This window comes from Globicephala melas, chromosome 15 (genome assembly GCF_963455315.2).
Source record: "Globicephala melas chromosome 15, mGloMel1.2, whole genome shotgun sequence".
Taxonomy (NCBI): Eukaryota; Metazoa; Chordata; class Mammalia; order Artiodactyla; family Delphinidae; genus Globicephala; species Globicephala melas.
This window is the reverse complement of record NC_083328.1, coordinates 34746705-34772783: the sequence shown is the minus strand read 5'-3', so window position 1 is coordinate 34772783 and position 26079 is coordinate 34746705. Positions and strand designations below refer to the sequence as shown.

The following is a 26079-nucleotide window of genomic DNA, read 5'->3' as shown; positions in this document are numbered from 1 at the left end:
CCATGGCCGCTGAGCCTGCGCATCCGGAGCCTGTGCTCCGCAACGGGAGAGGCCACAACAGTGAGAGGCCCGCGTACCACACACACACACACACACACAAAAAGTTGGTAAATCGGGCAAAGGGTGTAAAGGGAATCTTTTGTATTATTCATGCCACTTTTCTGTAAGTTTCAAATTATTTCAAAATACACTGACAATAGAAGGCAAATGCGTGGGGGGTGAGGTGACTCAGAAAACGGGGAGCTTCTACCTGCAAATCTTCGCTTTAAGGCAGGTGGCTGCATCTTACCTGTCTTCCTTGATAACGTCAACAAAATGGGCATCCGTTTTCTCCCGGATGTTCTTGAACCTCAGCGGAAGGAGGGCTGACTGGTCCAAGCTCACACCTGCCCACCTTCCCTTCTCTTGTAAGATCTCGCACAGGGAGGTCTGACTGTTGGTGAGCTTCTCCTCCGGGGGAGGGCTTAGCAGTCCGTTTTGCGTTTTGGAACTGGGTCCTCCAGAAGCCTGTGTCAGGATAGGGAGTGGGGGCAGACACAGAGGCTGAAGCGTGGGATGCAGCAGCACTATCCCCCACAACGCGGCCATACCGGAGCACCCTGGACTGCGCCCTGCACACCACAACCTGCACCTTTGGATCTCTGCTCTAACCTGAGCCCTCTGCCTCTCTGCCGGTCTGCTTTTCCCCATTCCCCCTGGCTCCTCCAAACACACCTCCAGGCGCCCAGGACAGTGGTGACATGGGAAGAGCCGGTAAGGAGGTCAGGGGGAAGGCTGAGGCAGGAGTTGGGGAGGCTCGCAGAGTTTCCTGACCACAGAACCAGCATTCCAGGAGCCAGGAGGACTCGAAGGAAGTGCAGGGGCGGATCCAGGGAAAGGAAACCCAGAGCTGTAAGGGCTGCGGCTTAAGAAAGGGGGGTGACTGATTTGCATTTCTCTAATAATCAGTCACCCCAAGCAACCTAAATGTCCATTGACAGATGAATGGATAAAAAAGGTGTGGTACATATATACAATGGAATATTACTCAGCCATAAAAAGGAATGAAATTGGGTCATTTGTAGAGATGTAGATGGACCTAGAGTCTGTCATACAGAGTGAAGTAAGTCAGAAAGAGAAAAACAAATATCGTATATTAATACACATATGTGGAATCTAGAAAAATGGTACAGATGAACCTAGTTCCAGGACAAAAATAGAGACACAGACATAGAGAACAGACATGTGGACACAGTGGGGGAAGGGGAGGGTGGGATGCTTTGGGTTTTTAGGATTGACATATACACACTACCATGTGTAAAACAGATAGCTAGTGGGAACCTCCTGTATAGCACAGGGAGCTCAGCTTGGTGCTCTGTGATGACCTAGATGGGTGGGATGGGGCGATGGGAGGCGGGCTCAAGAGGGAGGGGATATATGTATACATACAGTTGATTCACTTCATTCTCCAGGAGAAACTAACACAACATTGTAAAACAACTGTACTCCAATTAAAAAAAAAGAAGGGGTGACTGGACACAAACGACGTGGAATGACCCAGCATCGTGCAGGTCCATGGGCCAACGACCCGAGGATGAGGATGACAGATCTGCGCCTCCCTGGAGAGTCGCCTGATTCAGAAGCTTGCTTGGAGGCTCCTGGGTCTGGTCTCCAGGCGAGACTTCTTTGCACTGCCCTTGCTGCTGGCCTAACCCAAGCCCTCCTCATGCCCCACCTTTCACCCTAAGGGTTCCCCTCTTCTCCTTCCACATCCACATCCCACCAGCCACTGAGTCCAGCTTCCAGCTCCACAGGTCTCACTGCCCGTCAGGGTATCCCATGCAGGTCAGCATCCATCCTGCTATTTATCGGTCTGTTCAAAACCCAGAGGACTCGAAGGTATGCAATGGTGTCACCCAAGAGGAGTTGCCCTTGGAACTGAGAAGCTGACCAGACAGGATGTCCCCTCAGGTGGGTGCACCAGGAGAGGCACTGACAGGGACTACAGCCCAGAGCAGGTTACCTTGGTGCTTTTCTTGGGCTCCTCCTGACAGCCATTCTGGACTGCTCCGCCTTCAGCGCCAGCTTCCAATTTGGGAGCAAACATGATTCTGCACGACGGGCAGGTCTACGAGAAAAACACAGACCGTAGGAGCTCACTCAGGCAACATGACCTCACTACGTGATTCAAACAAGTCAGCTGCTGTTGCAATTTGCTGTCACACAACAAATGGCGCAACCAAATGGAAGGCTTACCGAACCACTCAGGATGAGTTAAAAATGAACTCGCTGGGGCTTCCCTGGTGGTGCAGTGATTAAGAATCCGCCTGCCGACGCCGGGGACACAGGTTCGAGCCCTGGTCCATGAAGATTGCACATGCCATGGAGCAACTAAGCCTGTGCACCACAGCTACTGAGCCTGCGAGCCACAACTACTGAAGCCCGCGTGCCTAGAGCCCATGCTCTGCCACAAAGAGAAGCCACGGCAATGAGAAGCCCGCGCACTGCAATGAAGAGTAGCACCCACTTGCCACACTTAGAGAAAGCCCGCGCACAGCAACAAAGACCCGATGTAGCCAAAAAAAAAAAAAACCGGCAGCATGATAACGGAAAATAAACCACACAAAGACCTGTATGTGAATGTGCCCTAACAGCTTCTACTTTTTAGTACAAACAACTCAGATGTCCATCAGCTGATGAATGGATCAACAAAATGGGGTATATCTACAGAACGAAATATTACTCAGCTATCCAAAGGGATGAAGCACTGACAAACACGACAACGTGGATGAACCTTGAAAACTCATTCAGTGAAAGAAGCCAGACACAAAAGGTCACATATGGTGGGATTCCATCTGTATAAAATATCCACAAAAGGCGAATCCACAGCGACAGAAAGGAGATTAGTGGTTGCCAGTGGCGAGGGACACAAGGGAATGGGGAGTGACTCTAACCGGTGTGGGGTTTCTTTTTGGGGTGATGAAAACGTTCTGACCGTGGTGATGGTTGTACAACCTTTCAAACATACTAAAAACCACCAAATTATACACTCTAAAAGGGTGGATTATATCTCAATAAAGCTGTTGTTACACAAACTAGCTGCCAACCCACACTCAAACACTAAGCGAAGGTTCTCAAGCTCTCTGTGAAGGTGAGCTGTTCTCATACAGCAGGACAATCGGAGGGACGAGCTTACAGACCTAGCCCTTCTTATTCATTTGCGGGAATTAGCTGACCTAGAAGAGACAAGGCAAGACTCAACACTGTCACATATAGCACAACACAGGGAATACAGACAGTCGTTTACAATAACTACAAATGGAGCATAACCTTTAAAAATATACCATCACTATATTGTACTTCTGTAACTTATATAATATTGTACAGCAACTATACTTCAATTAAAAAAAAAAAGTACCCCCAGGGATAGTAGAAAGGGCAAGGCTTTCATTTCTCACAAACCAGGGTTCAAATCCTCGACTACTTACTGGTTTGGAGACCCCTGTTCAAATCCCTCACCTCGGTTCTCTCCTGTGTGAAATGAGAGTGAAAACACTTTTCTTGAAGACATATTGTAAGGATTTATGAATACGCAAGTAGAAAGCCTAGCATTGCTCCTGGCGCTCAGTGTATCCTTAATAAATGTACTCTTATTCTTAATATGATCTGGTAATCTAGGAACCAACCACCACTGAGATAGCAACTGACAGCATCCAGGGGAAAAGACAGACTTATTAGGCTTCAAAAGCAATTTCCTAGCGTAAGAATCGTTAAGCACTGGAATACACTGTAGGAGGCTAGATATTATTTCAGAAATTTTAAATAATAAAATTTAAATAAAATAAATGTCACTTAGTGCCTTAGGGCAAGGATATAACCCAGATCACATCCTAAGTTAGATTTCAGGCCTGTACTGTATTCAATAAAAGAAATAAAGATTCTAAAGAGTTGTGTAATTTGGGAATCTGATGCAATGCACCCATTAAATTCGAATGCTCGTATTCATTCAAGAAGTGAAAATATACATGCCAAAAGAGCTGGCCAAATCAGGGAGTATCATGTCCGAGCAAACAGCAGTACCTAGGTAAAATCTGCTTGTAGCTCAGAAAAAATTGGCATTATTAACAGGGGCAAGATGCTCTAATTGTCAATGGCATACAGTAAAATTATTTTAAAGCACCTCTTGGTATTGACTGAGTTAAGCTTCAGAACGTGTTGCCAATGGGGCCAATGATCTCAAATGGAAAAAAAAAATCCACTACCACACACATGAAGTGACCCCCACAGCCCCAGAAAAAAGTGTGTGCGTCGACGTGACAGGCCAGCAAGATTCCCAAGGTCTTCCCTAGCTGGTGTGTGTGTGTGTGTGTGTGTGTGTGTGTGTGTGTGTGTGTGTGTGTGTGTGTGTGTGTGTGTGTGTGTGTGTGTGTGTGTGTGTGTGTGTAAATGGCTTTGGTGGTGGTAGTGGTGGCAGGCTTGCTTCTCTAGGGGAACACAGCCTTTTCAGGGGCCAACTGATGGCCCAAGGGTAGGATGGATACAGCCTGGAGCGGCAGGGGGGTGTGGAGGGTTGAGACCCTCTAAGCCAAACCCTTAGGCTCCAGGGACTGTCTGTCACCAATCTTGTAAAGACACGATGGAATAGTGAACAGATTCTCTGACCACTTTTCTTTTCTTTTTTTTAGTCTTTATTTATTTATTTAATTTTATTTTTGGCTGTGTTGGATCTTCATTGCTGCACACAAGCTTTCTCTAGTTGCGGTGAACAGGAGCTTACTCTTCGTTGCGGTGTGCGGGCTTCTCATTGAGGTGGCTTCTCTTGTTGCGGAGCACAGGCTCTAGGCGCATGGGCTTCAGTAGTTGTGGCACGTGGGCTCAGTAGTTGTGGTTCACGGGCCCTAGAGCGCAGGCTCAGTAGTTGAAGTGCACGGCCTTAGTTGCTGTGCAGCATGTGAGATCTTCCCGAACCAGGGCTCGAACCGGTGACCCCTGCATTGGCAGGTGGATTCTTAACCACTGCGCCACCAAGGAAGCCCTCTCTGAGCACTTTTCAAACGTTAAGTCTAGAGAACAAGTGTAACACAGTGATTAAAGGCACTGGCTTTGAAATCAGACTGTCACGGACTGAATCCTGGTTCTACCACATAATAGTATGGGAATCTCTCTGAGCCTCAGTTTCCTCCTTTGTTAAATGGGATTGAATCATAAGGGCAGAATGAGGAGACACATGTAAGGCCAGTCAGAGGTATTTTAGATCAGCTCTAATCCCAAGGCACTGACCTCCTAGAATGCTGAACTGAGAAGGATGACGAGGCCACGTCCTAGCCCCGAGGGAGGGGACTCATGGGGGCTGGCGATGTCTGCCGTGGGTGAGGGCTTGCGTGTGTGAGCGTGCGTGCGTTGACCACACTTGGCTCCACACACGCCTGTAGTGTTGGGGAGTGCTCAGTAAACACTGGTCCTTAACACTGAAACATCTGGTCCCTATTCTCTCGGGTTCTGAAGCCAGTGCATACGATCATTTAAAGTCCTTGATCACAGACTGGACAGCCACCGGGCGTCTGCTCTTGCCCAGCCCTGTGTTTTCAGGCATCTCTTGGCATCAGCTTGCTCCTAAGTATCTTCCTCTCCTCAAGTACACCTGATGCACTTGAAGAACAGGCCATCTGCTTCTTAGGAATTCCTCACGGTGTGCTGGCTTTGCATCTGGATGATGTTTCAAGCTTCTAGAGCCACAAATATGCAAAAGTGACTCTCAAACCTATCGGACACCAGAGAGCATACACCCGCTGCAAAGGAGTCCCTGGACAGGAGTCAAGGCCACCCCAGTCAGCCACTGCATCCCCTCTCTGAAAGGTCTTGGCTGTGAAGGAAGGGGTGGGAGGGCCAGTGGGGACTGGGATTGCCCGTGGGGACTGGGCTGTCTCAGGGGGCCGGGGGCAGGGCTCTTTACAGATGGGCAGCTCAAGGCCACACCGTTGGCAAACAGAGGCTGCAGGGCCTGTACCCCATTCTAATGCATGTCCCGCAGAGCTGCCCACAAAAGAACCTCAGGGAGCAAGGACGTGTGTTGTCGGAGCCGGGATGCTCACAACTGTCTAGGAGACTGTGCTCAGGGAGCTCCGGGGCTCACCGGGGTCACATGTCAAGTGTAGAGCAGGATCCGTGAGTGGGACTCCTAATGGTCTGAATGGTGCTCACTCCGCACACTCACAGCAGCTTCATCCAGGGAGTGGGGACTGGGGGTTGGGGAGGATGCCAGCTGTGGACCCAGGCCCCCCTGTGGCAGGGTGGTTCCTGCAGCACAGGGACCCAGCAGCAGATCATTTCATTGTACTGTGAAGATGTGGCTCTTTGTCATTCTGTTTCTTCCTCAGCTACTTTCCTTTTCTGGGGGAAACTGTACTGATTCTAACTTAAAAACAAATGAAACAAAAATCTTAGAGAAATCTGTCTGCCCTGATGGAAACTTTCTCATATCTCGACATTCCTTCGATCTGTAGGGGGAGCCTCTTGTGCTCCACGGGGGTCCCGCCAAGCAACGGTGGGACGGTGGGTGGGTTTGTCCACCCCCTCCCCCCAGCAACTTTCCTTTAACTATTTTCCAGCTTCGTTTTAATCCGGTTAAAACGTCTCACATACTGGTTTTTGTCAAGCAGATACCTCTGTGAAATGTTTGCCAACCTATTAAAGGCCCGTCTCTCCCTCTGAGCAGCTGCTGTCATCTCAGACCCCAAAAAGCCTTTACCAGGAAGAGGGGTTTAGATTCTGGGGACGCTGGGGGACACGCCCAAACTGAGCAACTGACTTGTAGGGCAGCCCCTCTGCAGGCACAGTGGGTCAAAGCTACTGTTCTAATGATAGTGGCTGCCACGATGTGGAAATGCCTCAGTGCCCAGGACGTGCCAACGAACACTGTCAGGTCCTTATCCACGCCATGCCCACGGTCTCACGCACCTGATCTCCATTAACCTCATATCGACGCTGCAAGGCAGAAGTGACTGTCAACAGCGAGGGTCAGACTGTGGGGTTCCTGGCCCCTGACCACCATGCAGCCTCTCTCTGGCCTCCTTTCCTGGCACAAAGAGGACCCAGGAATAATCCTGGCACTCTGATCTCCTCTGCCTTGTTCCCCTGAAGTGACCCAAGCAGTTATGGTCACCTCCTGGTTCCTTTAAGTGGCACCACTGGACACCGGCACCAAGGGGAGCTTCACCAAGACCAGCTAAGGTCTCCAGGACAGAGGACTCTCCGAGCCAAGGAGTGTGCTGGCTGTTGCCTGGGAAACCCGAGATCCCCTGGAGAACAGCCAGGAGCAAACTCTTCATCTTCCCAGATTACCCACGCTTGCTCCCATCTCGGATGTGGGCTCTGGAGGGAAGATTATAACGATTTCTCTAACACGCTTGGGTGCCTTTGCATTTGTTTTTAACACATTTCAACACATACACCCTATATCCTCTTCAGAATACATGACACTGAGCTATAAAATAGTTTTTTCTTCAAGGCTATTTCTCTTCACAAGATAAATCACTTCTAAGCCAACAGCTGTCCTTTTTTCATAACTGTCAAGGGAGGGAGCAGGGAAACCTCTTTTCTGAGAAACGAGGAGGAAACAACATCAGAAAAGTCCTGCTTTGTCTGGTCAGTCTGCTGAACATAACTACTGAGCGAGCTGTCCTCAGACCAGGAAGAACATCCCTTGCTTCCCAAACTTGAAACCCAGGTTGAACATGGCAGACAGGAGCATGTAGCCAGAGCACATATAACCTACTGAGGCCCATTCTGAGTTCTAAGCTCTTTCCTGTATTACTTTGTTTAGTCCTCACAAGCACCTAGGAAACAGACGTTGTGAGTAGCCCATTTTACATAAGAGGGAACTGAGGCATAGAGTGAAGGGACTGGCCCAGAGTCACAGTTAGAGAATGGCAGGGGGACAACGCCCTTGACCCCAACCACACATGTGACATCTCTGCGTGAACAGGGACAGCCAGCTGTGTGGGGCAGAGGTCGCCCTGGCTGTGACCTGCCACGGGCAGGCCAGGCACCCACCCCAAGCTAGCGGATCGGCACAGGCATTCACACTCCCAAATAGATGATTTCTGCTAACAAAATCTTAGAGAAAAGTAGAAGCCGGATATTAGAGGAAAATAGGAACGGTAATTATTACAGAAAAAGAAAGGCATCCAGAAGCGATAAGAACAGAAAAGTGGACAGCCTGCGAATACTGGAGGCAAAACAACAAACAAAACACACACCTGTAAAAACCAGGCGCAAAATCTCTAAGCCACAGAGTGTAGAACCACTGAAACCTCAGATTCCTGAGCCCTAAGCGACCTAAGTGAGTTTAATAATCGAGGCTGATAAGGCAAGGAAAGTGTCACCGTGGGGTGGTAAAGTGCCATCAGAAAGTCAAAGGAAGAAGATATTTGGTATTTGGGGAAATTTATTTCATGTGCAGTACTTTACTACCTGATGATGCCAATTAAATGAGCTGGACTAACCTTTCCACTTCAATTCACACGTAATATATAACAATAACAAGCATATTTATATTACATAAAAATAATATAAACATAATATTGTATACATATGTATTAAAATGTTTTATTTTGAAACAAGTTTAGACTTAAACAGAGTGGGAAAGACAGTTCAGATAGTCCCCATACGTCCATCCCAGCTTCCCCTAACATTACTTAGCATCTTATATGAACCGTGGTCCAGTTACCAAAACTAAGAGATTAACACTGGCACGGTACTATTAACCACGCTGCAGATTTTACTCAGATGTCCTTTTCCTGTTCCGGGATCCCATGCACATTTAGTCTCCTCCAGTCTGGGACATTTTTGAAGTGTCCTGGTTAGGTATTTTGTAAAATGTCCTTGAATTTGGATTTGTCTAATGTTTTCTCACGAGATGACTGAGGTTTAGGATTTGAGGGAAGAAACCCACAGAGGCGATATGCCCTTCTCTGCACGTAACACGGGGTAGAGGGTGGTACATGATACCGCTGGTTTTCTTAATTGTGATGCTAACCATCAGCATTTGGTGAAGGTGGGCTCTGCTAGGTTTTCCACTGTCGAGTTACTATTCTTCCCTTTCTTTATTTTTTGGCTGTGCCGCATGGCTTGTGGGATCTCAGTTCCCCAACCAGGGGTTGAACCCTGGGCCATGGCAGTATAAGCCCGGAATCCTAACCACCAGGGAACTTCCTAACTATTCTTCCTTTTAAAATGAATAAATATCTAAGGGGAGATGCTTGGAGGCTATGCAAATGTCCTGTTTCTCCTTAAACTTCTACCTGCTGATTTTAGAATTCAGTGATGGATCTTGCCTGTAGCACTTATTACTGTGATGCTCTAAAGGTGATTTTTCTTTCCCTCACTCCTTCTACAATCTATTAGCTGGAATTCTTCTCTAAGGAAGAGTTGTCAATTTATATGTGATGTGCTTCCTCCTAATTGAAGGAAACACACACACCTCTCAAAATACAGACACAACTTGAAAAGTCCTTTTTAAAAAAACTTACTTTACATCCACATTTCAGAGCCAGCCTTCAGATTACTATTTACTTATTTGTGTTGCAGCTTTATGGAGATATAATTCACGTACCATGCAACTCACTATCTAAAGTCTATAATTCAGGGCTTCCCTGGTGGTGCAGTGGTTGAGAGTCCACCTGCCGATGCAGAGGACACGGGTTCATGCCCCAGTCCAGGAAGATCCCACATGCCGCGGAGCGGCTGGGCCCATGAGCCATGGCCGCTGAGCCTGCGCGTCCGGAGCCCGTGCTCCGCAACGGGAGAGGCCACAGCAATGAGAGGCACACGTACCGCAAAAAAAAAAAAGTAAAAAAAAAATAAATAAAGTCTACAATTCAATAGTTTTTGGTATAGTCACAGAATTGTGCAACCGTCAACCATCATCACTATCAACTCAGACAACTATTTACAATAAATACTTAATATCTAAACTACACACGCACAGAGAGAGAGAGAGAGAAATCTATTACTTTTTCCATCTATAATAAAGTAAAAGGCCCCCTCACTTCCTCAAACTGAACTGACTAAGCCTATTCATAATGATTTTACATACAAATAACAAGGAGATAACAGAAGTGATCATTTTCTTAGAATCATTTAACAAGCCATAGGGACTGTCACAGAAGCGTGTTCCTAGGGCAAGTGACCTCAAAGGGAAAGTATAACCCTTGTGAGACAGGACAGGCCCTCTCTGAATCCCCCCACGTGGGTGCATCCACTTTATCAGCCTCATTACCAATTGTAAACAGGGAGAAACACCCCATGAGCACATGCCCTGGGTTCTGAATAAGGGTTTAAGGCAAACTCACGAAGACCAGCCAAGCAGGTGCATCCCAGGAAGGTCTTTCAGGGATGACATAAGATGCTCTCACAGCTCATGTGGCTCAATGATTAGGAATGGATGTGATAAAACACCATCCACATCTTTGGTTTGCATTTCTTTGCTCTTTGCAAACACGTCAGCCTGGCTATTTTTATTGGCATGCACAGTATCCCTCCATCCGTCACCCACAGGTTCATGATAAATGAGCAGCAGACACCACAGCAGGGCTGGGGCCACACAAAACAGGTTGCACGTGTGCCGTGGCTACATCCCTTACAGCAACGATTAGCTGCAACAACTGAAGGACCCCCTTCAGCTCAGAGCAAACAGGGACCTTCCCGAGAGACTCAGTGACTCCTTGTGGGCGAACCAAACAGCGCCTCCGCCTGCTCCTGTCCTCCCTGCTCCTTCTGCGGTCAGCATCCACCACTCGGTGCGGACCGAGTGAAAGTGCACTCCAGGGTCAGCTGAGCTTCTCCAACCCCAGCTTTCGCGGCGTGCCTTCAGTTAATCTTCAGGACAGCCTTGAGAAATTGCCATGTCCCTGTGGCTTACAGCCACGAGGTGACCTGTTCGATCCCAAAGCCAAGGCTTTGAGATGGATCCTCAGCTTTAGGTTCCAGCCTTTCTGAGGCACCCAAGCCACCTTCCGTGACACTGACGTGGCAAGGCCTTGTCTCCTTCCCTGGCTCCCTTCTTGCCTCCTCACCCCAAACCCTCTGATACCTCTGCAGCTCAGCCCAGAGAGCTGAGTGCCACCGTTCTGGTGGGACTCCCCTCCCCCCAGTATGTGACATCAGGTCCTTCCTGAGGAGCAGCTCTCACGACCAGCCACTCAAAAAGCCAAGGCTTAGGTGTGAAGGGTTCCCTCTGATGTATGACCTCAAGGCCAAAGCCCTTGACCTCTGCCATCACTACTGTTTCTTAGCAGGTCATCATAGTACTCAGACTATTTATGAAATATCAGGTGGCAATTGTCCAGCTGTGAACTAGGAGATAACTTACAGACACACAGGGTACGTGTGCCAGGAGCGGAAAACAAGTGCTTCATGGGCATCACCTTGGTTCTGTCCAGGCTTCCAGTTCAGCCCTCAGTCTAACTCTGCAGAGCTACGTGTCTCTGCGTGTCATTACAAAACTAAAAACATAAGCCAAAAGAAAGTTGTAATTATCTACTACATGCCAGGCACCATGCTGGATCCTTCGGAAAAACTTAAGTTATGTAACAAACGGGCCCTGCATTGAAATAGATCAGAGAAAGGGGCGTAAGAAACATAAGCAAGTATTTCAGGTTGCGTATGTTATAACCAAGCGGTGCAGACTAACTGAATTAAGGCTTCAGAGATGGGGTGGCGGCATCACTAGCTAGAGGAGTCACAGGAAACTAAGAAAGCTGCACGGTGAGAGAAGAGGGGAGTTTATGGGGACAGGGAAGCGATCGCACTGCAGGCGAGAGCAACAGGACCAAGCCTCCGTGGATTCACTCGATGAGAATTTACAGAACACCTTTCCTCTAATTCCTTGGTTCCTTCAAGGAATTAAGGAAACCAAGGCCCTCTAAAACCTAGTTCTCCTGCCGAGTTTATGATTAATCTCTCTGTCCCAAACTTTATTCCCTTTCTTGTCCCCTCTAACCTCAACTGTGTGCTAACTAAACACTCCTCAGCCAGAGTCAGGTGACTAAGACGGCTATCGTCAATAACATCGCTAACGCACTAAACTGCTGTTGCCGATATCACTGTTAAGGTACAAACTCAGGTTGTTTCTCCAGGGTAAGATGAGCAACAGACCCCCCCATCCATGGACCACCTGGCCTGAAAATCGTAAACCAGAGACATACTGACTCCCAAAACTACGATTAAGAAATGTCACAGAAATGTCACAACACGATGATTAACCCTAGCTTCACTGTTCTTCCCCCCTTTAACTCAAAGACCAAACTGGAGTGGATCTGAGGCTTGTCTCCCACTCCTTTGCTTGGTGTCCTGAAAATAAACTCTGACTTTGCTGCAGACACCCACTGTCAGAGTAGGCTTTCTGCACTGTGGGCAAAAGAGCCCTTTTGCTTGGTTACAAAACTCCTTCCACTAGATAAGCACACCCCAGAAAGGTACAGCTTGAAAGAAGAAATCTTTGGTCAAGAGGCCAGAGAATGCTGCATACCACTTCCCTCTCTGGAGACCTATCCATGCATGTTAGCATGCTAAAGGCTCTGAGAAGGCCTGCAGTAAAGAAACCATTTCAATGTTGTTTAATCCATATTGACTTGACCACAGACACTTTTTCCATACTGGACACCCATTTCCATCCTGAGAAACTTCTGTTCAAGGGAACCTGCTTGGGGAATCCTCCTTAGACCAGGCCTCTTCCACTGGTCAGGGCTTCTGGCGCTGGGCAGGGGGAGGAGGGAGATGTGGGGAGACAGAAATCCCCATGGGAGTCAACTCTTTGTTGGCTGCAGAGGCAGCAGCAACAAAGCGAAAGAAGTCTGTTGACAAAAAGAGTCAACAGATCCTGGGAAAGGATGAGGAGGAACTCGTCTGTGATCCAGCGAATCAGAACAGCTCACTGTGGTGCAGACAACATGGAGCAACAAACCAGTGGCACACATGAGCCACCGACACGCTTGTGGGATAAATCTACTCAAAGAACCTGGAGCAAGAGACTGCAATTGCACTTTTGTATTGTTCAAAAACTCTTACCTGAGGGAAAGCCTTGTATGTCAGATTATAATCTATGTAATCTTTAAAGGAGACCTCAGTTTTCTGCCTTTCAAGTCTAGGATGACGGTTCATAGCGATTCACTTGGTTCCCCGGTGCTTATGCCTCTCAGCCGACCTGCACCCAGGAACCAGGGCCCAGAGCAGGGTTGTGAGGATGGACCCCAAGTGGCAAAGCCTGGCATGGAGACCGGGCCTCCTAACTCCTCATGCTCCTTCCACTCCAACCGTGAATCCCAGGAACCCTATGCTTCAGGGGTGTCCCTCATCTCAGATGTCCTGTTATCCCCCAAACACCATCAAAACACCCCCAAAATTATACTTCATATCCACTCATCTTTCCCTCCTGGAAGGGGCAGAAAGATCCTTTTTTTTTTTTTTTTCTCAAATTCCTTTTGGTAAACACAGTTAACTTCATAGATCACAAGATTATTTGGAAAATTTATACATGGCAATAGAGTATGCTAAATAGTTTGTTCTTCATTTGCGGTACGCAGGCCTCTTACTGTTGTGGCCTCTCCCGTTGCAGAGCACAGGCTCCGGACGCGCAGGCTCAGCGGCCATGGCTCACGGGCCCAGCCGCTCCGCGGCATGTGGGATCTTCCCAGACCGGGGCACGAACCCGCGTCCCCTGCATTGGCAGGCGGACTCTCAACCACTGCGCCACCAGGGAAGCCCTGCTAAATAGTTTTTGCCCAACCAGATCAAAAACAAATAAATATATAAATAGGTTTATGACTAGAACAAGACATGTTCCATCGGGGGGAGAGAAAACCTTCTTAAGCCAATTTAGCACAGAATGCCTGTCATTAACACTGCAGGTGTGTGATACAGTGAGGTCCTCAAGGGCACACACCCTCATGGATAGAAACACACACACACACCACCTAAAGTGGCAGACAAATGCAACAAAACATTTATTTTTGGCTTTGAGCTCTATTTCTCTACTTGACTACAGCTCAGTTGGAAGCCTGAGGAAACAATTTCTCCCCAAATAATAAGGCTGTGTTTGGAAACCATGTTTTTGTTCCCCTCCCCACCTAGCTCTTCCCGGCCCATGTTCAGTGGTAGCCTGTGAGCAGGGGGCTCCTCTTTCTGACTCCTGCAAGACAGCAGCCCAGGCAAAGAGTGCAGGCATTAAGGAAATTTCAGCTACATGCGCTGTTATGCGTGTGCCAGAGAGCACGGGGAAGGACAGGGTCAAATACCCTATCCTCAACAGGTGTGAGTTTACCCTTCCCCGCTAGGGGCCATTGGGTCATGTCTGGAGACCTTGGTTGTCACACTGGTAAGAGAGGGTGCTACTGGCATCTAGTGGGTGTAGGCCAGGGATGCTGTTCAACATCCCACCATGCACAGGATGTCCCCTCCACAAACAGTTCTCTGGCCCAACATGTTGATGGTGTTGAGGCTGAGAAACCCTGCACTAAGTGAACAATGCACACGATGAAAATGATACGTGTGTGTGCTGTCCACAAACCTGAACACAGGAACCGCACACAGTGCCTGGATGAGAGACACCATGAAGTCCAACACAGTGAAATAATCTGGATACTGCAGCCGAGTGCCACATTATGATGCCTTCAGCTGAAGTACCAAGATCGCAAGCTTTCAACTCTGTTAATGATGTGGATAGGCAGGAATGTACTGGATTACAGCCATACCAATAGGCCATCGTCCTGACCAAACATCACTGTGTTATTTGAGAGCACAAAACAGTGAGGTGGAACTGTTTTAACCATCTCTCTCTTTAAAAAAAAAAAAAAAAAAAAAGGAAATGGCAAATATTTAAACTGTAAAAATAAATAAGAGGTATCAGTTGGGGAACTAAATCAAATGTGATATCTGAGGAACAACTCACATACCAGAGTGATTTCACATGCCCAGGGTCCATCATGTTAATTCCCTGGTAGTTTATTGGGACAGAAGTGCACCCAATATGCAGCCACCAGGAGATCTCTGTCCCAGTGATGAAATATTATAATGTTCTTGGCAAGCCTGCACTCTTCCAATGAGCTACAGCACAAGATTCACCCACACCAACAAGATTTAAAATAATCATAAAACACTGAATTTCAAGAGATGTTTGAGTATTTGAGAAAGTGATCTCTGAAATAACATACAAACTAGCCCTCCAAGCAAGATGCTGGGAGAATCACCTTTACTCTTATCATTTATTGTTAGCTTTCAGAAATCCCAAAAGACATCATAGGTTGCAGAGAAAGAAAATAGTAACTCAAGTGAGAAGCAACTCTATGCAGTGTAGAAAGAAAATGGAGGTGCATATGTCAAAAAAGCAAAGATATTAAAAATGAAAAATGCTGCTAACTTTATACTAAATTTAAAAATCATAAAAACCAAACGGAAGGGCATTCCAAGTCGTCTGCTACAGACCCGAAGGCTGTTTATTATTTCACATGTTCTACTGCAGAATTAGTATCAAGTTTTAGAAGTAGGAAAAAAAAAAAAAAACTAACCTTAAGGTTATCAAAGGTTTTGACAGTCTGCGCCAAGTCACTGACACTCCCTGGCGATGCTGTCCCCTGTCCCCTAGGGCCTGAGGACACCCGTGAGCCGTCAATGACCTCAAAGCCAGAAAGCAAGGCCTCTGAACAGCTGCAATGAGACTCCTTCGCTCTCTGACCCGCTATCAGGTATGTCTTCAAACCTATGGATAAAAATTACAGTCAGCACAGGTGGACACCAGCGTCGGTCGAAACGCAGCTCCGTCTTGCTCTCTACGCAGGACACGCTCCTAGAAAGTTGAGAGTAAAGTGAAAATGAGAATAGGTCATATTTTACTACTACTCCCATGACCTTTCCAGAGATGCGCAGCCTCAGGGAGAATGACTGCCTCCAAAACACACCATGTATTCACGCTGTGTTTTCTCTGAATGGAGGCTGCACGCTTCATCTTCTGGGGCTGAAACAAGGGTTTAAAAGTCCTTCCTTGGAAGGGTCACATGGCCTCTTTCTGATGGCAGCAGAGCCCACTGAGTGCGGACCCTATACATTTCTTGGGTTTGTTTCTATCTGTAAATACCAGTCGCCGACATTCATAATGGTCAGTCTAGATGTGAGGGTGACTACAGACCATGTTACCTACGTCAGGGACTGGCAACCACCATGAAAAGGGAGACCAGAATGTGCACCAGCGGGGGAACTAAGCCCTCCCTCGATTCAGACTTAACAAGTATCTCTTTTCTGTTGGATCCAAACATTCACACGGCAGGAACATCATTTTTTTTTTAATATTTATTTATTTGGTTGCACCAGGTCTTAGTTGTGGCCAGTGGGCTCCTTAGTTGCAGCTCGCCGGCTCCTTAGTTGCAGAACGTGGACTCCTTAGTTGCAGCTCCAGGGGTCCTTAGTTGCAGCTTGCCAGCTCCTTAGTTGTGGCACTAACTGTTAGTTGTGGCATGCATGTGGGATCTAGTTCCCTGACCAGGGATTGAACCCAGGCCCCCTGCACTGGGAGTGCGGAGTCTTATCCACTGCACCACCAGGGAAGTCCCAGAACATCAGCTTTTTGTCAAGCTGCAGTCTATGTGAATTTTATTCTCTCACAAAATCCCCACTGTAAAAAAAAGTTGGTTAAATGGACTATTAACCTACAACTTTACAATCCCCATTAAAGGCTGAAGTAACAATATATGCTATAGTGTTAAGGAGCTGTAACAGGTGGGCTGGGCCCTGCTCCTGGTGTACAGGACTATCTGCTGGGAGGTGAGTAAGGAGCAGCTTTTCCAGACGGAACTCAAGGGCTTTCTGAAAAAGAAGCAAGCCTTATTTAAAGAAATCCATTGTTAGTCCTTACTGGAATTTAACCAGACTACGAATTTATGAAAGGGAGTGACACGTGATTTATTCAATAAACATTTATTTTAGGCCTGGTGTATGCTGTACACAGAGAATAAAACCAGAACAAAGCAGGATTCCCATCTTAAGGAGTTTAAGCTTCAGCAGAAGGTGGTAGAGAAAAGCCATCATGGGACTTCCCTGGCGGTCCAGTGGTTAAGACTTCGCCTTCCAATGCAGGGGGTGCGGGTTCCATCCCTGGTCGGGGAGCTAAGATCCCACATGCCATGTGGCCGAAAAACCAAAACATAAAACAGAAGCAATATTGTAACACGCTGAATAAAGAATTTAAAAATGGCCCATGTCAAAAAAAATCTTAAAAAAATAAAAGACTCTATACGCTATCTAAGAAAATAAAGTACATTTAAAAACAAAAAAAAGGGCTTCCCTGGTGGCGCAGTGGTTGATAGTCCGCTTGCCAATGCAGGGGACACGGGTTCGTGCCCCGGTTGGGCAAGATCCCACATGCCGTGGAGCGGCTGGGCCCGTGAGCCATGGCCGCTGAGCCTGCGTGTCCGGAGCCTGTGCTCCGCAACAGGAGAGGCCACAACAGCGAGAGGCCCATGTACCGCAAAAAAAAAAAAAAAAAGAGGTGACATGTGACTACACTGCTGGATTCATACAGTTTCTCGCACTCAGTACATATTTAATAAATGCTCTAAAATTAATTAAGCACATAACCCTGGGACTACTTAATCAATAATCCTTAATCATTTTATAATTAAACCACCATTTCATCACTTTATCTTTCTTCCTCTCCCTCCCTCCTTATAAAATACTGTATAGCATATGTTTTTAGGTCAGCAGTTCAGAGAATTTGGCAAGAGTCACAGGACACCTAGAGACATCCAGGAGTGTAGCCAAATCACAGGTGGGATCCAAAGACTAAGATAAATAATTTTAGATGCTAACTGACCCCAAAGGAGATTGCTAAATGCTCACTCTTAACTAAGGTCCTGAACTTCCATGTATTTTTTCCAACCAAAAATATACATCCCAAATGATATATAGGATCAATCACAATTCTGACTAGCTACGTGTATAAACTTGAAAGGGAAGCGTGAACTAGAATACAACAGAAGGGTAAAAGCAGCTTTGCGTGAATTTCTCAGACTCTGTTACAGAAAACACTGAACTGATTTTATCACTTCGCCTTGGGAGAGTCAGAAAACACAAGCTCTGTGGGCTGAGGAGAGAAAAGCCCTATTTCTGACCTGCCGTGGCATCTCATCCCTGGCTTCACCCAACCAGGGCATGAAGTGGCCTGGTCCCTGGAGCTGCTGTAACTAGTCCCTCTCGAACTCCCGGGTGTGGCAGGTAAGTCACCTGCAGCGGGTGGGAAGCGGGGCCCAGAGAGTACCCGCAGCTGCTGCAGGGACTGCCTTGGGGAACAGACAAAGGAAGGGCAGTTTTTGGATTGCAGGGGTGAGGAGCTGAGGCTGCAGGGGAAGGTTTTCCGTTGTGTCTGTAGCTGGCCCTGACCCCAGAACTGCATTCCCATGGGGAGGCCGGCAGCTCGGGGCTCCCCTGCCCGGGGCTCTGCACCCCTGGGCCCTGCTCCCAGTCAGCTCTCTCACACCCAGGAGGGGTCCTCAGTCAGGGAACCACTTATCCCCTCCCTGTATGGCTCCTCGGGCAAGAACAGGTGAAGGAGGCCTTTCCTGGAGGCATGACAACTACAGCAGAGAAAGAGCTGAGCCTCCAGCCCCGCAGGGCCATGAATACATGATGATGATGCAGCCAGTCCTCCAAGCAGCAGTGCGCCCTCCACCTGGGCATGGAGCCAGCTCTGCAGCACAGGCTCTGATGCCTGCCTTGGGGTGGGCACCCCTGAGGTTTGTCGTTGCTGCTTTGAATTGTGACTACTGAGTTGCCACTCATTGCTCAAACATTTATTAAATGCCTCTGTTTACCATGCACTGTGAGGGTGCTGAGGGGACAAGCGTGAACATGGCAGCCGTGACCCTCCCTGTACAGGGCGGCTCCTGCAGGGGGATCTCGGCAGCAGGTGGGTACGCCTACCTGGTCCAGGACCAGGAAGCACAGGAGGGTGTATCTCACGAAGACTCAGAGGTTTGAGAAGGCCTCCTGGGTGAAGTCCCCTCCACGTTGAGGGTTACAAGATGAGGAGAGGCCAGCCCAGTGAAGGCCACCAGGACCAGGGGCTGGGACAGCATGGTCAGGCTGTGGGTGTCACCAGAATAGTCGATGAACCAGACTCCAGAAAGGGAGCCTTTAGCAGGGAGAGTGGAGGGATGGAGGTGAGTGTTGTGTGGCTGGAACAGAGAACATGTTCGGGGCGGCAGGGGGTGGGGAGGGGGCAGAGAGGAGCTGAAGTCCGTGCAGGGCACCAGGGAGACCAGCTCCAGGAGCCTTCGCTCTGGGGGCAACAGGGGTGAGGAGGAGTAACGAGCAGGCACCAGGCTGAGGAAAGGCCAGGGAGCCCTGGAAACTCCAGTCACAAGTGGGTGGTGAGGGAGTCAAGGGACAAGGGAGGTGGGAAATAATGGTGAAACCTACTCCTTCTGAATTGCGGGGGCAACAGGCAAGGCTTCCACAGCAAGCACGAGTGTGACGGGTAAGGGCATGTGGCTTCCAGGGAGAAGCCCTGGGATTCAGGCTCTGTCCCTCCTAAACGTGTGATGCAGTAAGATACTTCATGGCTCCACCTCTCACTAAGAACAGGACTCACCCCACAGGGCTGACTCGAGGATTAAATGATTAAATGATTAACACACATGAGGCCTTCATGGCAGTACCTGGCGCACAGTAAAAACTCAGTAACGTTAGCTATTATTCTCAACGTGGGTGTTTGACCTGCTTATCGCTGGGAGTCTTTTTTATGCTCCTTCTATGTACAAAAGCATTTGCAGGATTGTTAAATCAATAACTGCTCCACATTTGTTCCTAACTTGAATTTTTCTTTGGGGGGCTCCTAACAATCAACCTGTATTAGTAACACAATGCGAGTGTTCCAAAGGACAAACGCACAGATGTGTCCATGGCAAGCAAAAAATCAGTGAACAAATTAAGCAACTTTTTTTATGCTTTAATATGGAAAGTTAGATTTAAAGTGAAATGTTTTGCCAAAACTGGAGTGATATCAGTAATGATAAAGTCAGACCGGATATGAAAGGTCCCAGGGAACGTATCAGGGCCGGGTGACTGGCTGCAGTCAGGAGAGGTCATAAGACATAAGGATTTAATGAGTAACTACACACATGGACCTTGGGGTCCAAGTTCGTTAGAATGGCTTTTAGAGCAGAAAGTCAAAATAAGGCAGCTAGATTATTTATTTCATTAAGTATAGTGTAAACAGAAGAACAATTAATAAGGTTTCTTATATTCTTTCCTGGTAATTGACTTTAAACCTCACTGGCACGGATGCCTTTCATTGGCTTAATTTCACAGCAGGTGGAGAAGTGGGGAAGACGGTTCCCATAAGCTCCTGTCTCACGGAGGCGTCGTCTGCAGCTATGTGTGCCCGGGAGGCTGACATGGTTAACAGTCTTAACTATAGCATCAATTCTTCGAGGAGAAAAACTGAGCCTTGCACCCAACTTGTGTTTAGTTTTCGTGAGCTGAGCGTAATTTGAGTGAGTGCCAAAGTCCATTTTGGAAAAGAAAGACTATTCTGGCCTTCTTATCACTGTATTTTTCTGCAGAACTCTTGCTTTGGAGGGTGATACCCTCAATCCAAGAACCAAGGGCCTAAGTGTCAACCCAACAGAAAGAGAATAATCAGGAAGGAAAGAATGTCTGCAGGTGTGTTGGGAGTTAGCAGAGTGACATAGCAAACGCCTGGGAGCTTGCATCACTGATGATCTGAAACAATCAATATAAGGGAGGCAACCAGTTTGGGCCGGTTCACAAATCAAAGGGTCTAAAAACTTATTCACTTTGTAATGAATTTTTCCTTCTAATGATATCTGTAATGGCCGAGTAGCATGAGGATTATTTAAACGAAAATGTAGTCAGTCAATACGGAAAATAAAGATTAAAAGCGCTCAATCTTAATCTACCAAATAACCAGGGCCTAAAAACTATAGATATGATATTTCATAATTGTCTATTGCTTCTGCTTAGGAAGACCAAAAGTTCTCGTGGAAAAAAAAAAAAAGCATTTTCCACCTTGTTAACATCAAAACACTCTGGATGGGCCTAAGTCCTCTCTGCTCCTATGTGAAACAATTAATCACACGGAGGTGATCCGTCCTGGTTGTCCCAACACTTGACAATAAATCACAAGTTCCAACAGCAAATGGCTGTGGGTGAAACTTAACCTTCTTCTTAAAAAGTGAAGTCCCAAACAGTAAAATACGGGACAGACTAACCCAAGCAGGTGAAAGAAACAAAGGGTGGGCACCACGCCTGAGTGGCTTGATCTTGACTACACCTTTAGCCTAACCAACCGACTCTTTCAAGAACATGCACGTGCGCACGCCCACCCCACAGCTGCTCCTGTGGCAGGCGTCCTCTGCACCAGCCTCCATCTCTCTGCAGGAACAGGTACATGTCACGGCCAAAGGTGAGTGACTGGGCAGTCACCTCGTGACCACGTTCCCCTGAGCTGTCTTCTTCTGAACTTTCCTACTTGACAGGAATAAGGGCTACCCTGCTCAATGCTCAGACCTAATGCTGGGAGAGTCCAGTGTAGCTGCCTTCAAAGACCCACTCCTCCCATCTCTAAAACACTCCCAAATTAGGGTTTAATACCCAGGCCTTCAAAAACTACGAAACGAGTTCTTTGAAAGGTAGCATTTGGCTGTTTATGCAAACAGTCTGCCGGGTACTAACCAACTCATTTATTCATTGGCTCATTCACACATTCACTTACCCAGCAAATGAAACATTTATTGAGTACCTACTAAGGGTGAGGACCTGGGCTGAGTGTTGAAAGAAATGGATAGGAAAAAGGAATGCTCTGGTGTTAGCAACAGTGCGGACGAAAACCGTGACCCAAAATGGAAATACCAGTCACCTAATCATGACCCCATTTCAAAGGGCTGCTGTGAGGATTAAATGAGTTAATGCTTTTCCTTAGAGCATCTTCAGGAACACTCAGGAGTAACTCAGAGTAGACTGAGGAAGGGCATGAAGTAATGCTCATAAAGAATTACATGGGAGGATGGGAGGATGGGAGGCTGGCAGTGAGGGAGAGAACAATGAGTAAGTGATGACGCATCGACAAGAAGAGAGAATCATGTGAAGTCAAGTCTGTGTGCTGGCGGGATGTTCGCAAGTGACAAAAGGCGTTTTTACAGTGAGTTTTAGAAAACAAAAGGAAAGTGAAGGTCTATGATAACTATCTTGGAATACTGTATACAACAGAGTTGAAATAATCAGAAGAGACTATGAAACAAGACAGCTAGAAGGAAGGGTGTCAGGAATTGAGACGGACTAACAACTAATAAACTGTTATTCACCAAATGTTAACCCAGAGAGTGGTCATCAGACACAAGAGAGCACATCAGGTCACATCTGGAGCAATTACAGAAGGAGCCACAGACCGTATTCTTTTCCCTGGAGAATTGTGAAATAATAGTTAATTTTAAGATTTTAACTTAAGTTAAACTAACAGTTTAAAAATTAATAATTAGGGGGCTTCCCTGGTGGTGCAGTGGTTGAGAGTCTGCCTGCCGATGCAGGGGACATGGGTTCGTGCCCCGGTCTGGGAGGATCCCACATGCTGCTGAGCAGCTGGGCCCGTGAGCCATGGCCGCTGAGCCTGTGCGTCCGGAGCCTCCGCTCCACAGCAGGAGAGGCCACAACGGTGAGAGGCCCGCGTACCACAAAACAAAAAAAAAATTAATAATTAGGGACTTCCCTGGTGGCGTAGTGGTTAAGAATCCACCTGCCAATGCAGGGGACACGGGTTTGAGCCCTGCTCTGGGAAGATCCCACATGCCATGGAGCAACTAAGCCCGTGTGCCACAACTACTGAGCCTGCGCTCTAGAGCCCACGAGCCACAACTACTGAGCCCATGTGCCACAACTACTGAAGCCTGCGCGCCTAGAGCCCGTGCTCCACAACAGGAGAAGCCACCCGCGCACCACAACAAGGAGTAGCCCCTGCTCGCTGTAACTAGGGAAAGCCCGCACGCAGCAACGAAGACCCTATGCAACCATAAATAAATAAAATTTTTAATTAATAATTAATTTTAAGAGTGGCAGATTTATGTACAGGATAGACAATGGAAAACAGATTCTAGAAAGAAGATAAATGAAAGACTCAATTTTAAAATCTGGGAATAGGTGGCAGCTAAATAATTGAAAAATGAAGCCAAAAAAAAGGGAATACATCAAAAATAGAAATAAAGCTATAGGATGCTATGTGAAAGAAGCCAGTCACAAAAGGCCACATACTACATAATTCCATTGATATGAAATGTCCAGAATAGGCAAAAATCCACAGACACAGAAAGTAGCTAAGTGGTTGCCAGAGGTTTGGGGGTTGAGGGATGGGGAGCAATTGTTAATGGTACAGGGTTCCTTTAAGGAGTGATGAAAATATTCTAAAATTAGACTGTGGTGATGGTTGCACAACTCTGAATACTCTAAAAACCACTGACTTACATACTTTGGAAGCATGAACTGTACAGTACGTTAATTATACCTCAATAAAGCTGTTTTTAAAAAACAAAACAAAACTATGCAAAGATCAAGATGTAAAAGTCCTGAGATTTAGAGGACAAATGAAAAAAAAACAGTAAGAAATACACTATCCTTGGGAATTCAGAGTAAAGGAGTGGGCAGTAGCAGGTAAAAGAAAAATGTTTCAAATAAAGGCTTGGAAATAGATAATGTAGTAGAGCTAGGATGGAAAAATATATAAATAAGAAATAAGGCTAAATAACCTTGAAGAACTAAAAATTCAACATGGCATGAGTTCAGAAGTCTGGGAGAGATTAAACAAAACAAAACAAAAGTTTGACTTTCAGGAGATATCTCCAAGAATCATCAAATTAGCAACACTCACTGCTGCAGGCTAGTCCAGAAGAGCTGGCCCGACACCCAGGCTGTCTTCCTAGATCACCAATGCAATTCCTCCCCAGATGACAAGCGCTCACTGCGCTGCACAGCAAGGCTGCCAGAGCACCAGGGCTGCAGCCTCGCTGCAACACAGTAGAGGCGGGGTTCTCCTGCTGCTCCCCTCTCACCCACCAGGACTTTCACCTGCAAAGGGCAGGGGCACCACCACCACCAGTGACACTTCCTGGGAGCATCTTTAGATGGGAAGAAAGGCAACATAGACAACCTCACCTGGAAACTTCATATTATGCAAAACAAAAACAAAACCCACAACTCTTACCATTCCTGACTAGCCTTTCCTGGGAGTAACCGTGCCTTTACCACCTGTTCCTTCGTGGAAATGTTTATCCAGACTCTGGCCGGCTCCCAAATCACATTTCCAGCACAGTCACACGCTTGCTGCAAATTTCCTCACTTTCCAAGTCAACCAGTTTTCAGGTCACATCAAAGTTTTCTCTCTTTTGATGAGTGCTTTGCATACTGGCTGGAACACTGCCAGAAACAATTTCCCAGACTGCATTTTCTTGTTCCCATAGGCAGACTTGCTCGAGCCATAGAACTGGGAAACCCAAACCTCTCCTTTCTGACCAAGAAGCAATATCTTCTTAGATATCTCGTTTCTCTAATTTCATTTCAGCATTGGAGGTGGTCTTTCTTTCTTAGACCTTTTTCAGGAGAATCAAAGCTGTGTTTGTGTGGTATGTTCTTAAGAACCTGAAAAGTGTTGCTGGGCATCAAACAAGAAGTCGAGGGCCCATCCCTTCACTTGGGGTCACCGGCCGGGTGGTCCCCTCTCTCTCTCTAGCCTCACACTGTAATTGATGCCGCAAGAAAATCACAGCTATGTTGTAGACTCTCGCAGAAGCAAAACTGAAAGTGAAACCAAGGCAGTGAGTAGTGAGTGCCCACATATGAGAAGAGGTCGAGGGACGGTCCAGGGGGCACATCGACATGCAGAGATGTGACATATAAAAATGTGACCTGGGTCTGCAGTCAACAGCCCCTCATTCGCAAGAAGCGTGTGGATGAGTCTTGAGGAGTCCCCTGTCTAAAGGCAGAGAGTGAGGAAGACCCTAAAGGAGAGGCAGATGTGGGCAGAAGGCCAGGGATTCAGACTCCCCAGGAAGGAGGGGCAGACACTCCAGCAAGCAGGTCCCTGCCCCGTAGAGGTGCTGGCCCCAAACCACATAGCTGAGTACTTGGAGAGAAGGAGGCATGAAGTGCACCTAGTATCACAGGGAAAGAAACAAGAAAAAAACAAAGTGTTATTCTGAATAACACTAGACCACGTTAAAAACACAGAAATACAGCTTGAGGAGCTAATGTAAAATGTGGTAACAACAGCTGATAACACTGTATTATATAACTGAAATCTACTAAGTGAATAGAACTTAGATGTTTCCACCGGAAAATAAAAAAAGATAAATACCTGAGATGATGAATGTGTTAATTAACTAGATGAGGGAATCCTTTCACAATGTATACATATATCAAATCACAATCTCCACTTTAAATATCTTACAATTTTATTTGTCAATTATAACTCAATAAAACTGAAAAATTTTACAGAAAAAAACACAGAAAAACACCAAAATATTAACAGGGCAACAGGATTATGGAAATTCACTTTCTATATTGAATCTTCTTATTTATGTTTAAAATAAGCATAAAGTTTTAAACTTATTACAAAATATTTTAGACATAGAAACATGTAAGGAAAAGTAAGCTCAAGACTCGGAGTCCCTCCAGTCTAAGAAACAGATGGTTGCCTGTACCATCCAGGTTCCCTGCAGGCCTTCCCCACCACACCCCACCTCCTGCACAGAGCACAGAACTATCCAGAACGCCACGGCCACAGGCTCCTCCCCACGTGTTTCTTTAAGTTTTCACTACATACGTATGTAATGCTAAACAACACACAGCATTAATATGTGTTTTTTTTTTAACCTTTACATAAATGACATCATTTTACAAGTATTCTTTCGAAAGTTGCTCTTTTTGGTCCAGCAATATGTTTGAGAATCATCCATACTGATACATGTGATCCACATTCATTTATTTTCAACACTATGAAACGTCCCACTGAATAAATACACCATGATTCAAAAAAGAAAACCTCCAAGT

General features: G+C 46.8%; 1 protein-coding gene across 2 annotated transcripts in view; it reads right to left on the bottom strand.

Moving 5' to 3' along the window:
• ADCY9 (adenylate cyclase 9) overlaps positions 1–26079 on the bottom strand; it is a 143696-nt gene that overhangs the window by 42378 nt on the left and 75239 nt on the right. For both annotated transcript variants that reach the window (XR_009559062.1, XM_030848577.2), the window contains exons 3-5: positions 15543–15733; positions 2003–2107; positions 290–507 (exon numbers count right to left, since the gene is read on the bottom strand). Coding sequence is in view for 1 of the 2 variants with exons in the window: in XM_030848577.2 (XP_030704437.1) it covers positions 290–507; positions 2003–2107; positions 15543–15733 (514 nt within the window). In the remaining variant the exon portion in view is untranslated. The remainder of the gene's footprint in view (positions 1–289; positions 508–2002; positions 2108–15542; positions 15734–26079) is intronic.